Below are 12,424 nucleotides of genomic sequence, written 5' to 3'. Positions count from 1 at the left end.
TCTCTCTCTCTCTCTCTCTCTCTCTCTCTCTCTCTCTCTCTCTCTCTCTCTCTCATTGTGTCTCAGGATACAAGCTCTCAGATACTACCCCAGCACCATGCTTGCCTGCCTGCAGCCTTGTTCCCCACCATGATGGTCATATACTCTGAACCTCTGAAACTGTAATCCCCAAATAACATCTTTCTTCTCTTAAGTTGCCTAGGTACTGGTATCTCTTATCATAGCAGTAGAAACATAACTAAGACATTGAATATAAGCAATTTGTCATGTGAGTGGTGGAGAGCTGAAACAGCCAAAAAAGTAACAGTAGGCATTCAAACACTGCAGGAAATACCACCCCCACTCCACCCCCTACCTGAGCTAGTGGAAGAGGGAACGTCTGGGAGAATTGGGACATAGACTTGGAGGAAAACTATAGAGTTGGTCAGACCCTGCCCCCTCAGGAGAGGCTGTAGTCTAAGGTGATGGTTGTCTTAGCAGATGCTCTAGGAGCCAGCAAACACTCAGAAGAGTAGGTTCCCTTGGTGAGAAATACCATGCTGTGTGATGTCAGTATAAGGGAGACTCTTTTATGCATTATTTGTGCATACCTTATACATTTAAAAATGTGAGAGAGGGGAATCTTCTAACAAACATGATGTGTATCAATTGCCAGCTCAGCTGCTGGGCTCTCAGGAAACCTCCACTCCGGTCCACACGTTTGCCTTCTGTTTGCATTCTTCAGCAGTTGCAACTTAAATTATTAATTACCACATACTTATGTAGTCCAAGTACTCCTTACTTAAGTAATATAGCTTGATTTTCAACTAAATTAGAGGGAGCGAACATGAAATGCTTTTGGTTTTGAATAATTATGTCTTCAGTAATTTGGTAAAAGCCAGTACACTGGCGTGAAAGGAATAATTGCTGCAGGTGTAAAGGGCTAGCTTTGCAAGTGTGTTTGTCCCCAAGTCTGGACACAGTGGAATGGGACAGCAGGCAGCCAATCACCCTGTGAGGCGGTACCTTGAGTTAGAGGATCCCCTTCTTCTGTGCCTTCCTCATGCACTGACCTTGTTCTTCAGTGACTGTTGTTTTGCTGGTGTTTCCACCCCACGTACCCCTAAACATCAGCAACAGTCCAGAAATCCCTATTTGCAGACTCATTTCACTCATCCGTAAAATGGACTGTTCAGAAGTAGGAACTCACGAGCAGTTTTTGACCTTGTACATACTTTAGTGTGTCATTGATGTTACTCTAATTGTGACATGACCTTGTTCTTTTAGAATTCAAACCTAATCCACCAGAAAGTATCACCTCCCAATGACCGGCAAGGATCTCCAATATTATCGTTCATCATTCTTGAGCAGTTCAATGCCATCCGCTTAGTACAGAGTGTCCATCAGTCTCTTGCTGCCCTCAGCAAAGTCATCAGAGGAACTACTTTACTGAGTTCAGAAGTACAAAAACTGGCAAGTGCCTTATTAAACCAAAAGGTAAGACAATCCAAAGTCTCTCAATTGTTATTCTGTTACCTGTGTGACTTTCCTTTCATGAAATATATCTACCAGGAATCCTATAGTTAATAGTAGCAGAAGACTGAAAGTTGACATGGAAGAAGCTATGTAGATAGAATGCACTGGGTTGGAAAACTAGCAGTGAGGCTAGTGGAAACATTAAATCTGCTTGATGCAAGTGTACATCAGCCTATGATCCCTTCTGCGACCATCTTTTCATTGTATATGTAATGGAATCCATTTCTATTTCACTTTGGGACAAGTCTATATATATTGGTAACCTACCACACCAAATCTTAAACCTTGTAAGTTCTAAACTGTTTCCTAGCAACTTAAGCAAAACCCTAGGAACTGCTTTGTTCCAAATCAGTTGGGTTGTGAGCGAGCCTGTGTCCAAGTTCTTTGCAGGCAGATAGTGCTTCTCACAGAGACTAAAACTTCAGCCAAACGCCTGTGGAGGAGCTGAAGATGAACAAGTGATAAGGTCAGATGAAGGGTGACTCTAGTGAACATCAGGATATGTTCACCAGGAGAAGAGAAATCACTGCTCCTCTTCCTAAATAACTGGAGCATTTTAGAAAATAATAAAATCCAGGTAGTTGGCATAAGTTTTACAGAAACTATATATACACTTTATACAGGATATACAGAGAGGAGGGAGAGGTGTCTTCAGTGGGCTGCCATGTCTATGGAGGGTCTGAAGTGCTTCTCATATATGAATGTCCATGTCTTTCCCTAGATTTGGGAAAGACATATCCTGCTATAATATCTTTAGATAGGTTTTTCTGTTCATTTGGTTTTTATCTCTTATACTCTTAGAGTTCCCAAGAATTGTTGAAATAATTGATGTTTATTTCTGTCTAATGTAATAGTGTCTCAACCTTGTCTTCTGTTCCTGACGTTCTTCCCGGGAAGCTGGCTAGATCTTGTCTCAGTAATTCTTTCCACAGAAAATTTATTGAGATTTACACTTCCAAGATTGCTATTCTTTTTATTTTCCTTCAAAGTCTCAATCTTTTTTTTCTAAATATCTCATTTAAGTTCCTAGCTTTCTAGACCAAATCTCAAATGGACTTCCTTCCCCCTTTCTCTGTGTGAACCCTCTTTGAGGTCACCACATATTTTTAAAATTGAGCCTTTACATTCCCATTCTGGTGCCATTTGAATCCTTTCACTTTCTTTGGATCTAGGTATCAAGGAGCTGTGTGAGGCTTGGGAGGCTCCATCTTGGCTTACACATGTGTGTATGTATATGGACATTGTTTCTGTGTTGCAGTTTGCCTCTCTCTTGTGTTTGGTTTGTCTTTCTGTCTTATGTGAGGATCTTATCAGTAGGCAGCCTTCTCTGGCACTTGGAAGAGAGAAAACACACTGCAGAAACAGTAAGAATTCAAAAACAGACCATATATGTAAGCACACAGAGGAAAGCCACTATCAACTCTAACCTTAGTGAGGGTAGAGGAGAGCAGGATGCTCAGAGGGTGAGGAAGAGTAGGCGTTACAGAGAAAGTGATGGACAGAGGAAGAAAACAAGCATGGGAATACAAAGTTAGTAGAGAAAGATAATCCAGTAAAATAAACAGAGATGGAGGAAGTACAGTCAGGAAAAGCAAAGGGCAGAAGAGTGCACATCACGGAGGAAAGGGGTAGAAACACTTCACTGATCTGTCCTGCTTTGGGGTGAGGAAGAAGGGTTTCCTTCATTTTCTCTCTGAACCCCATCTTGTTAGAGCAGGAAGAGCTGCTTGCAGGCTCATCCCTGGCCTGCTTTCCCTACTAGAATGCATGCTGTGTGCTGTGGGGCTGATCTCTGCGTGTTTTCTTGAACCAGGGTTGGCAGTAAGGAAAGGGCCTCTCTGGAAATGTTTCACCTGAGGCTGCTGCTTGTCTGGAGACTAGTCTGGCAGTGCTCAGGGCCTAGGAAAGAGGACTTCTCACAAGTCCCTCTGGGGCTCTGAGCATAGAAAGCCCAAACCCTCGAGGAGTCCTGCATGCCCTGGTCAGGTTGGACTCTGGCCAGCTCACCCCTTCTCAGAGGCGGGGCTGCCATTCTCATCTGGAAATGCCCTTTGCTTCCCTTTTCTTCCCTTTCTACCAAGTAGACTTATATCCACAAATATAAGTCCCACCAATTTCCTGAGCCTACACTGATTCTCAGAGTAGTCACAGGGGCCTTTGGGACATTGAGAAGAAACAATTCTTTCTCTTCTGCCCAACTAAATGGTCTGACTATAAATGTGGTTCTCTGCATGCTCTGCCTAGGACATGCTATGCAGCTTCCGGAATTTCTTCTGAAACTACTGTTGAAGTGAGGCAGATGGTGTGCCTGTACAGGTTGCCGGGACTTTCACTTCTCTTTCATTCTAAGTCTTTTGAGGAACCTCTCCAGATGATTTTGCCTAGTACCATGTTAGACTGCACTGTCTTTCACTACCTAGATTGCACAGGATCTGTGTATTCTCTGCTTTTCCACTAAAGGATCTTGGTATGTCACCTCTCCCTGTAGCCACACTTCTGATATCTGCTTTCAGATTCCTGGAGATGCACGAGAGTTCTGGATGCTGGTAACCTGCGCATGCACATCCAGACATGCGCCACATTCACATGTGCACAACCTGACTGCTTTTGCTTCTATTAGTCATTTTGGAGACATATGACATAATCAACTGAAATAAAATCAGTAACTAAATCATTTTCTGCGATGGAAATCTCTCACTCTTCTTTTGGATAACTTTGAAGATAAAGGACCAAAGGCTGCTAAAGACTTAATTATATGAAATCCTTCCCTTAATAACTATTTTATAAATGGGACTTAGATGTTTAATTTTTATAATATTTCATTTTCCCTCAGCTCTTAATGTCTGCTGAGTGCTTCTTCATGGGCATTGCAACAATCACAGCAAATGAATACCAGATGGCTAAATTCCTAACTGGGACATAGGTGTCATATATAATGTTGAGTATTCTGTATTAGACTTTGAAAGGTCTTTTGATAAAGTGGTTCACATAGAAGCATGAAAACTCAAGTTTCCCCTGTGGAAAAGGCAGAAGCAGCGCACACATCTATAACTCCAGGACTGCGCAGGAATTATATCCAAGGAGTACGATCTAATATTCTAATAATGTGATATAGGACTCGAAAGGCTTTGTTTTATCAGAGATAGCATGCTCTATTTTATTTGTGTCCTTGTGTGGTTTTGGACCGTAGCACTGGCCTTGTGGAATGAGTTTGATGGCTCCCGTTCCTTTGAAAAATTTTCTGTAGTTTAAAGGAAGTTGTTATATGTGTGGCTTGTTTATGTTTAATAGCTCAGGTAGCTCAGGCTGGCCTCCAGCACACTGTGTAGCTGGCTTTGTCCTTCAGTTTTGACTCTCAAGTACTGGGATTATATGTGCATAGTATGAAGCCCAGCAGACTTTTGTGGGTTCTTTCTTTTTTTTTCTTTTCTATTTTTAGGGCTTGGGATTGAACACAAAGCCTTCTCCATGCTAGCAAGCACTGTCTGTTCTATTGGGGCTGTGTCCCCCACAGTGGTAGTCCTCCTTGGAAGTTCTGCATAGCTCAGCAGTGCGGCTGGCCTTTCCTTTACTGAGAGGTGTATTATTATTATTATTATTATTATTATTATTATTATTATTATTATTACTACTACTACTACTACTATTGCTACCAATTCATCCTCGTTTCTGGTTTGTTAATGTTTTCTCTCATCATTTAACTTTGCGAGGTTTTATCACATTAACTTGCGTGTGTGATCGCATGTCTTTATGGAGGTCAGAGGTCACCTGCAGAAGTGGATTCTTTGCTTCCAGTATGCAGGACTCAGGTCCTTGGGTTTTTAGCAAGTTTCACCCACAGAAACATCTCACTAGTCCCAGGTTTAGAGGCCCAAGAATGGAGCCATTTTTGTTTTTTTAGGATTTTTTTTGTTTGTTGTCACATACTTGTGCACATTAACAGTCCTGAATGATTTTCGATTTTTTGTGATATCAGTAGACTCCTTTATCTATCACCTTTGACTTTGTGTCTTTTGTTGCTTAAACTAGTAAAACATTTATTAGTTTGCTTTTCAAAATATTGGCTGTTTGTTGCTCATTAATATTTTATTTTCTGTTTTACTAATTTCTACTGTGGAAGTTGTTATTTAACTTTTCCTCATCTTGGACTTGGTTTATCTTCTCATTCCTTGAGTTATATCTTCAGGTTGTTTATTTAAACTTATGTTTTGAACCCACATCAGTTTCAGTCCTGACTCTGGCACTTATCTCTAAGAATGGTTAGATGCCCTCTAAAGTATGTGTTGTCTTCTAAGTTCCCTTTCTACTCTTAGGTTTGCTATTACATGTTTCTAGTTTTCTCTACATTATTGATGATTGATGCAGGCTAGACTGTAGTGTTCTCTCACTTACATGGTCAGAGGGTGAATGGGCATAAAATTATTGTGCTGCTACTATACTTAAAATAATATAAAATTTGTTGGTATTTTTTAAATATATTGAAACAGAAATTTAGCACAGAAGTGTGTTATAGTACATTTGTCCTTACCGAGTACTTCTCATGTATGTACAGAGTGTGTTATAGTACATATGTCCTTACCGCGTACTTCTCAAGTCCAGAGTGTGTATTAGTGAAGACTGACGTGGTCAGCTATTAGAAAGGCAGTTTTTAAAAAGAGCGCTCTGTTATTCTTGTTGTTGGTTTTAATCTGGGGTGCACACTTGAGTTAGTGTCTCCTTGTTGTCTACCCAGCACCTCTGTGGGTAGACCAAGACCCTTTTTGTCTTTAGCAATTTTAAATTTTTACTTTGATTTTGTACTGTACCAAATATCACTAGAAGAAAATGCTGTTGATTAGTTTCCCAATGAGTAGTGGATGTGAGCATTCCTTTAGAGGTTTTACATCTAATGAATCCCATCTTAGCTTCAGACATTCCCAACTGTCTTGAAAGTCTACACACATTGTCGTCCCTCTTTTACGCTGCAGTGTCCTCTCACATGGCAGAGCAAGTGGGAAGGCCCCGAGGATCCCCTCCAGTACCTGCGAGGTCTTGTGGCCCGTGCCCTTGCAATTCAGGTGAGCATGGATTCTCGAGTAGCTGAACGTGTGGCTCCGACTACCATGTGTACACTTGCCGATGAAATAACCTTAGTAGTGACAGAGACAGGACTTTATATAAAACACCCACTCATTTTTATGTCAGTTTTAAATTTTAAAGCAGTGATTTAATTAATACACTTTCTGTGTGGTTATTTCAGTAATCTGGGTGGCCGGGAAACGAACAGGTGGCCTCCTACAACAGCCTACAGTCTCATTTTAATATGTAAAAGAGTTGCAGACAGTATCTACAGAATTTGACAAAATTACACAGATGTAGTATGTCCAGCCTGTATAAAAATGATACTTGGTTGTGTTATAGCTGACCTAACTAATGTTAATGAGGAAACAGCTTTATTATTCAATTCTATATATAGAATTCATAAAGAAGCAGAACTTTGATAAAATACTACGTTTTAATGCCATTTTCTCCTTTCTGCCTTTTGTCCATTGTTTGTGGCATCTCATCTCCTATCTCGTGAGCTTTTGTCCTAGAGTAAATGCTTCTAAACTATCTTATGACCAGCGCTCAGTACTGCAGTGCAGTTGACGGTTGGATCTGGGAGTGGAGCCTAAAAATGTTGCAGACTAAAGTCTCCTGCAATCACCAACTTTATTCGAGGGTTAAGAGGAGTCACATGAGTAAAGTGTACAATCACCAGGGCAAGCCACATATCGCAAAAACAAACAAACAAAAACCCTTTTCATAGAGGAATTAAAAACAGATAATAGCAGTTGTAATAAACAATCTGAAGTGAAGTCACTCCTGCCTGTTACACCTGGAAGGGGCAGGGCAGCACATCCCAAGAACAAGTGTGTTTTTGTCTAAATAAATGTCACTAAACTCTTGTCTTCTTGGAGTTTTCTCACAGGCACTCAGAATTCTCTTCACAGGACTCCAATCTTGGACCATGTTCTGACACTTCAGTATTTAAAAATTTCCCACTGTCACTGGGAAAGCCATTTCTTTTATGGTGTAGTAAAAAACTTTGCTTGCCCGTCTCCAGGATTCATTGTGGCCTAAGCCAGGAGTTGCCCTGCCTACTATTCTGAGGTTAGGTGCTTGTGTGATGTTTAAGAAATTGTGTGGCCCATTTGTCAGGCTATCCTGTTGGCTGCTCACTTCACCTATCTCTGTAACTGTATTTATTGCATATCATTTAAGGAATTACAGACATGAAGGTTAATAATTTTAGATGAAACTAGAGGTTCCGGGTCTTATCTGAAACTCACCCGTCAGTGGCTGTCACCATGACATTAGTGAAGGAGAGTCATTGGCCAAGAAGTTGTTCCGTGTGATTCTGGTCACTGCAGTTTTGTTTTGACCCCAGTTTGTCTGTATACATTTCTTATTAAAAGCACTGGTGCCTAATTCTTTAGCTGCATGCTCATAAATCAGTATGAGTATAGTTTAGATGTCAAGAGAAAACAATTCTTCCGTTCCTGTGAGGTTCTCTAACCAGTTATCACAATTAAAAGAGGTCTCGTTAGATGTCCTAGCTTTCAAAGAGCATCTTAATTAATCTAGCTTTAACTAACACATTTTTTATTTTTTTACCATGGACTAATAACATTTTTACCAAAGAAACTTTCCTTCCTTGACTAATTATCTTCATCTAAACTTTAATGAAGTAAAAATCTGATTATCAGCTGTTCTCTAATTCTTAATTAATTTGAGCATATATAAATTCACTTCTGGCAACAACCCTTTAGGGTGTTAGGATTCAAAATTGATTTTAAAGAATTAATAGTATAATTGTAAATTTATATTAAATGATTCATTTAAAAGAGTAACTTCTTGGCTATTTAGCTAATAATAAAAGACAAATTAGATAAATTAAACATAGCATTATTATAAAGCATAATATCTAGAGGGAGATTTGCAATTGTTTATAAGAATCTCTTTAAATCTTTTGTTAAAAAAATCAACACATGTCCAATACAAGGATATAGAGGTATCTTTGTCACAGGACTTAGTACTGGTCAAGTACATTGGGACAACTATGCATTGTCTGATTGTTATAATAATCATCATCATCGTTATCTCATCCTGGCTGAGCTAGGAAGGCATGAAGTGGACTGTTCTAGAACACGGAGCTCATTGCTTTCTGCTAATGTAGCACTAATGGTCTTCTTTGACTATTTATAAATCATGTAAAACAAATTACCGAGTAAGTGGCCATCTTTGACGGGTTAATGGCTGACATTCCTATGTCCCACCTCTGTGCACCAGCTGAAGTGGTAGACTGCTTCAGAGAGAGACAGGAAGCCACTTGTTGGCATCAAGACATGTTGGAAATCTTAGCAGAAACCAGTTACCTAGATGCCTGGTTATGTCTTGGTTTTAACAGCTGCTGTGTAACCTTTGACCTTATTGTACCTTAAAGCAAGGTTCTACCTTGCAGCATGATGGTATGCACAGTTGGTTAATGTTAGCCTGCACTTGCTGTTGCTCAGAACTGCTGTTGTATTGGTTCTAAGTGGCAGCTTTTAAATTCTTATCCAGTACTATGTTGGCACGTGTGACTCCAGGAGGAACCGACCTGAGGTAGCAGGTATGACGAGACTCCCTCCGTTACAACTTGTTGACAGACTCATTTCTTCTCAGCCATTGGCCTCTGTGTTGCTGAGAAGGGAGGGTGCTCAGGACTCAGGGTTTGCAACTCTGTATCCGTGTACACTGAGCATGCTGGTGAGGGCCCAGCCCCACCTGCTGTACATAACTGGAAATATCCCATTTTCAGTTTCATTGTGTACAGGTGTTTACAATAAAGAGCTTGCACCTGGAGGCTTACTTATGATGAATAGAGACAGCAGTTACTCCATCAGGCTTTTGCAAAGCAGCATGAGAGTCTCAAATTTTTTCTAGACACTATTTCAGAGCAATTGGAAAATGAGTATGTAACGTTCTCGTTGAAAATGGTTTATGTTTAACTATATGTTTATGTATTTGTTTCCCCTTCTTCCTCTAGAATTGGGTTGATAAAGCTGAAAAGCAAGTTCTTCTCTCTGATACCCTCGACCTGTCTGAACTTTTCCATCCAGACACATTCCTTAACGCACTTCGCCAGGAAACCGCGAGGTAGTCAGAATGAATACCTCATTTTCCCTGGGGGTAGTTATGTTTTACCTATTCACTTCTAGTGTCCTGATTGTCAAGAATAAATTTATTCTCAAAACCTATGTAAGTTTTTTATTACTTCTCCTCATAGCTTGTCTTTAATAACAGCTTTTAATTTAAATATCATTGCTTTATTAGAATTGGAAATTTTTAAAATTCCTAACTTTGGTCATTTTTTTAATCCAGACTTGCACTGTCCATAATAGTAGCCAATGGTCTATTTAAGCATAAACTATTGAGTAAGGGGTTTACTTTCTTGGGCATATTAGCCAAACTCACAGTGTTCGCTAGCCACAAGTGGCTGGTGGTTACCTCCTTTGACTACATGAAAACATGATTTTGCAGGATCCCTCAGGAGGCTGCTCTGGCTAGCTTTCATGGTGAACAGAGCTGATGGTTAAGGTCAAGTTTGTCTTGGTGCCAGTGTCAGCTCACGGTGTGTATTTAGACCTTGTTAGTAATAGGGTAGAGTGTAAGGAAAGAAGATTGCTAGAATATTCTGAGGAAGATATAGAAGTTTAGTTCTGGGGACTGGTATTTATTTTTACTCAGGATATTTTGTTCACTCAATAAAAACTTAGTATCTTTTATGTGTTAAGAGTTGAGGGCCATGATCAAAATGGATAATGTAAAAAAAGGTCAAAGGTCCTCCACCTAAAAACTTGTAATCTCAAAGGAATATTGACACTTAAGCAATTAATGTTAAAATTGTAGGCATTATACTTAATTTTGTGGCTCTTTTTTTGTATTTGGTTATAAAAAAAAAGTCATTGAAAATAGCTATATTGTTACTTTATTTCCTAAGAACACTGTGGTGTGTTTGGGGTTTGTTGCTAGGAATTGAACACCCTGCCCCACCCCCACCCTCCAGCCTTATGCTTGCTATGCACATGATCCATTCCTAGCCCTGTACGTGTGAGTCAGGGCTCATGACATTTGATTCTGCTCTGCTTTTACAGGGCGATGGGCTGCTCTGTGGATAGCCTTAAATTTGTAGCATCCTGGAAAGGCCGACTTCAAGAAGCAAAGCTGCAGATTAAGGTACTGATTTGGGATGTTTAACTTTCAAATGCATCACTGAGCTGAAATGAGTACCTATGCTTATGATGTAAGATCAGCAGAGTTCAGCCATAGATTACAGTCCAATTGTGTAAGATTTAACATAAAAGACCTTATAACAAGGTGTATGTGATGTAATATAGAACTTTAATTATGCTATATTTTTAAAAAGCAAACTCCAGTTTGTGCTATTTAAAAGTGTACTTCTCAGTCATAACCACACAGAGGTAATGAGAATACTTGAGTGAGCAGATAGCTCCAGCTAGGTCAACTCCATGTGAAGCAGCTCCCGTTGGCTGTGCCCTAAAGCACTGCAGTCCTCCGTGCAGCGTCTTGTGCTGTAGCTGAGACTTTCTTTACCATGTGGTCTCTGTATAGCGTTCCTAGAGAGAAAACCAATGACAGACGAAAGCAGGTAACAAGCTGAGCCTAAGGTCATGTGTTAGAGAAGAAATCTATTCATAATGGAAACAGCTTTAGGACTGCTGTTTATTGAGCTGTGGCAGCTGAGACAGTAGGCTGTTGCTGTGAGGAAAGGCAGACGGATGGAATATAGTGAAATAATATCCCATACCCAAAACAGACCTGCTCCTGAAGAGAAACACAGTACACAACAGTATCTCCTACAGACGTCATCCCAAGAACTGCTTAATCAAGTAGGAGAATATTAAAAATATATTTTTAAAGTAACTTTATGATTTGGCATTAGACTGCATCCTTGGCCACAGATTGGATATGATGATAAAATTAATAAGTTGATTCTGGAAGCATAAAAGGTGATGTCTAGAAATAAAATTACAGGAAAATATATTTAGGAGTTCCAAAGAAAAATAAAAGCTTTAAAGGAACAGTTAGAAAGGATTTGAAACTCATCAGTGGAAGTAGATGAAAGAGCAGACTAGAAACCCCTTAAAATCAATGCTTAAATACTTTGTGCAGTAGTAGGTACAGCACATTGCCTTTCTGTATGCAGGTGGGAAATAAAATAAATAAATTATACAATTGCTAATTGCATCCATAAACAGTAAAACTACTCCCTAAGTGTGTACAGACATGTAAGTCACACTTCAATAGCTTCCCTTGTTTCCCTCATGCATGAATGAGATAATAGAATGGATTCAGTTATCTAGAAAGCACTGTAAAGTCCTCTGATCAGAATTATCCATACAAGTTCTGCTTACTTTGTCTCACGACAGTGGCGTGTTATAATTTACGTTCCCAGATGAGTGACATTGGCTAAAACTTGCTGAACATTTCCTGAGTATCATGCAGTTTCACACATTAATGCCAGGTTGGCACCCAAGGGTCTGTCATCATTCCTACCTTCCTTTGGTAGCACATTTGTTTAGCCATTTTTCAGGCAAAACCAACCCAGATTTAATACTGCTTCTTCTTGTGTTTTTCCCTGGGTTGTAGAAATTCTGCTTTGATACTTCAGGATTGAGTCTCTGTCCTATGGAGGCTGACTCATTGTCCCAGTAAGGTGTGACTGGAAGTTGGGCCATTTGTCTGCAGAACTGTCATGTGACCCATAGCAGTTCCTCAGCCATAGGGTAATACTGGGTCTAAGTGTTGAACTCTGGATGCAGCTGGTCCAAGGGGAGACTTTATTGGTAACCCTCTATTCCTTGGTATCCAAGGGGAGATTTTA

General features: G+C 39.9%; 1 protein-coding gene across 4 annotated transcripts in view; it reads left to right on the top strand.

Moving 5' to 3' along the window:
- The window catches only part of Dync2h1 (dynein cytoplasmic 2 heavy chain 1), a 220,582-nt gene that overhangs the window by 191,831 nt on the left and 16,327 nt on the right, over window positions 1–12,424 (top strand). For all 4 annotated transcript variants that reach the window (XM_026779266.1, XM_026779267.1, XM_005346771.3 and 1 more), the window contains 4 exons: window positions 1,267–1,476; window positions 6,483–6,572; window positions 9,566–9,675; window positions 10,674–10,755. In XM_026779266.1, the coding sequence (XP_026635067.1) occupies window positions 1,267–1,476; window positions 6,483–6,572; window positions 9,566–9,675; window positions 10,674–10,755 (492 nt within the window). The remainder of the gene's footprint in view (window positions 1–1,266; window positions 1,477–6,482; window positions 6,573–9,565; window positions 9,676–10,673; window positions 10,756–12,424) is intronic.

Source organism: Microtus ochrogaster, chromosome 5, assembly GCF_000317375.1.
Source record: "Microtus ochrogaster isolate Prairie Vole_2 chromosome 5, MicOch1.0, whole genome shotgun sequence".
NCBI classification, from domain to species: domain Eukaryota; kingdom Metazoa; phylum Chordata; class Mammalia; order Rodentia; family Cricetidae; genus Microtus; species Microtus ochrogaster.
This window is presented reverse-complemented; position numbering and strand designations above follow the sequence as displayed.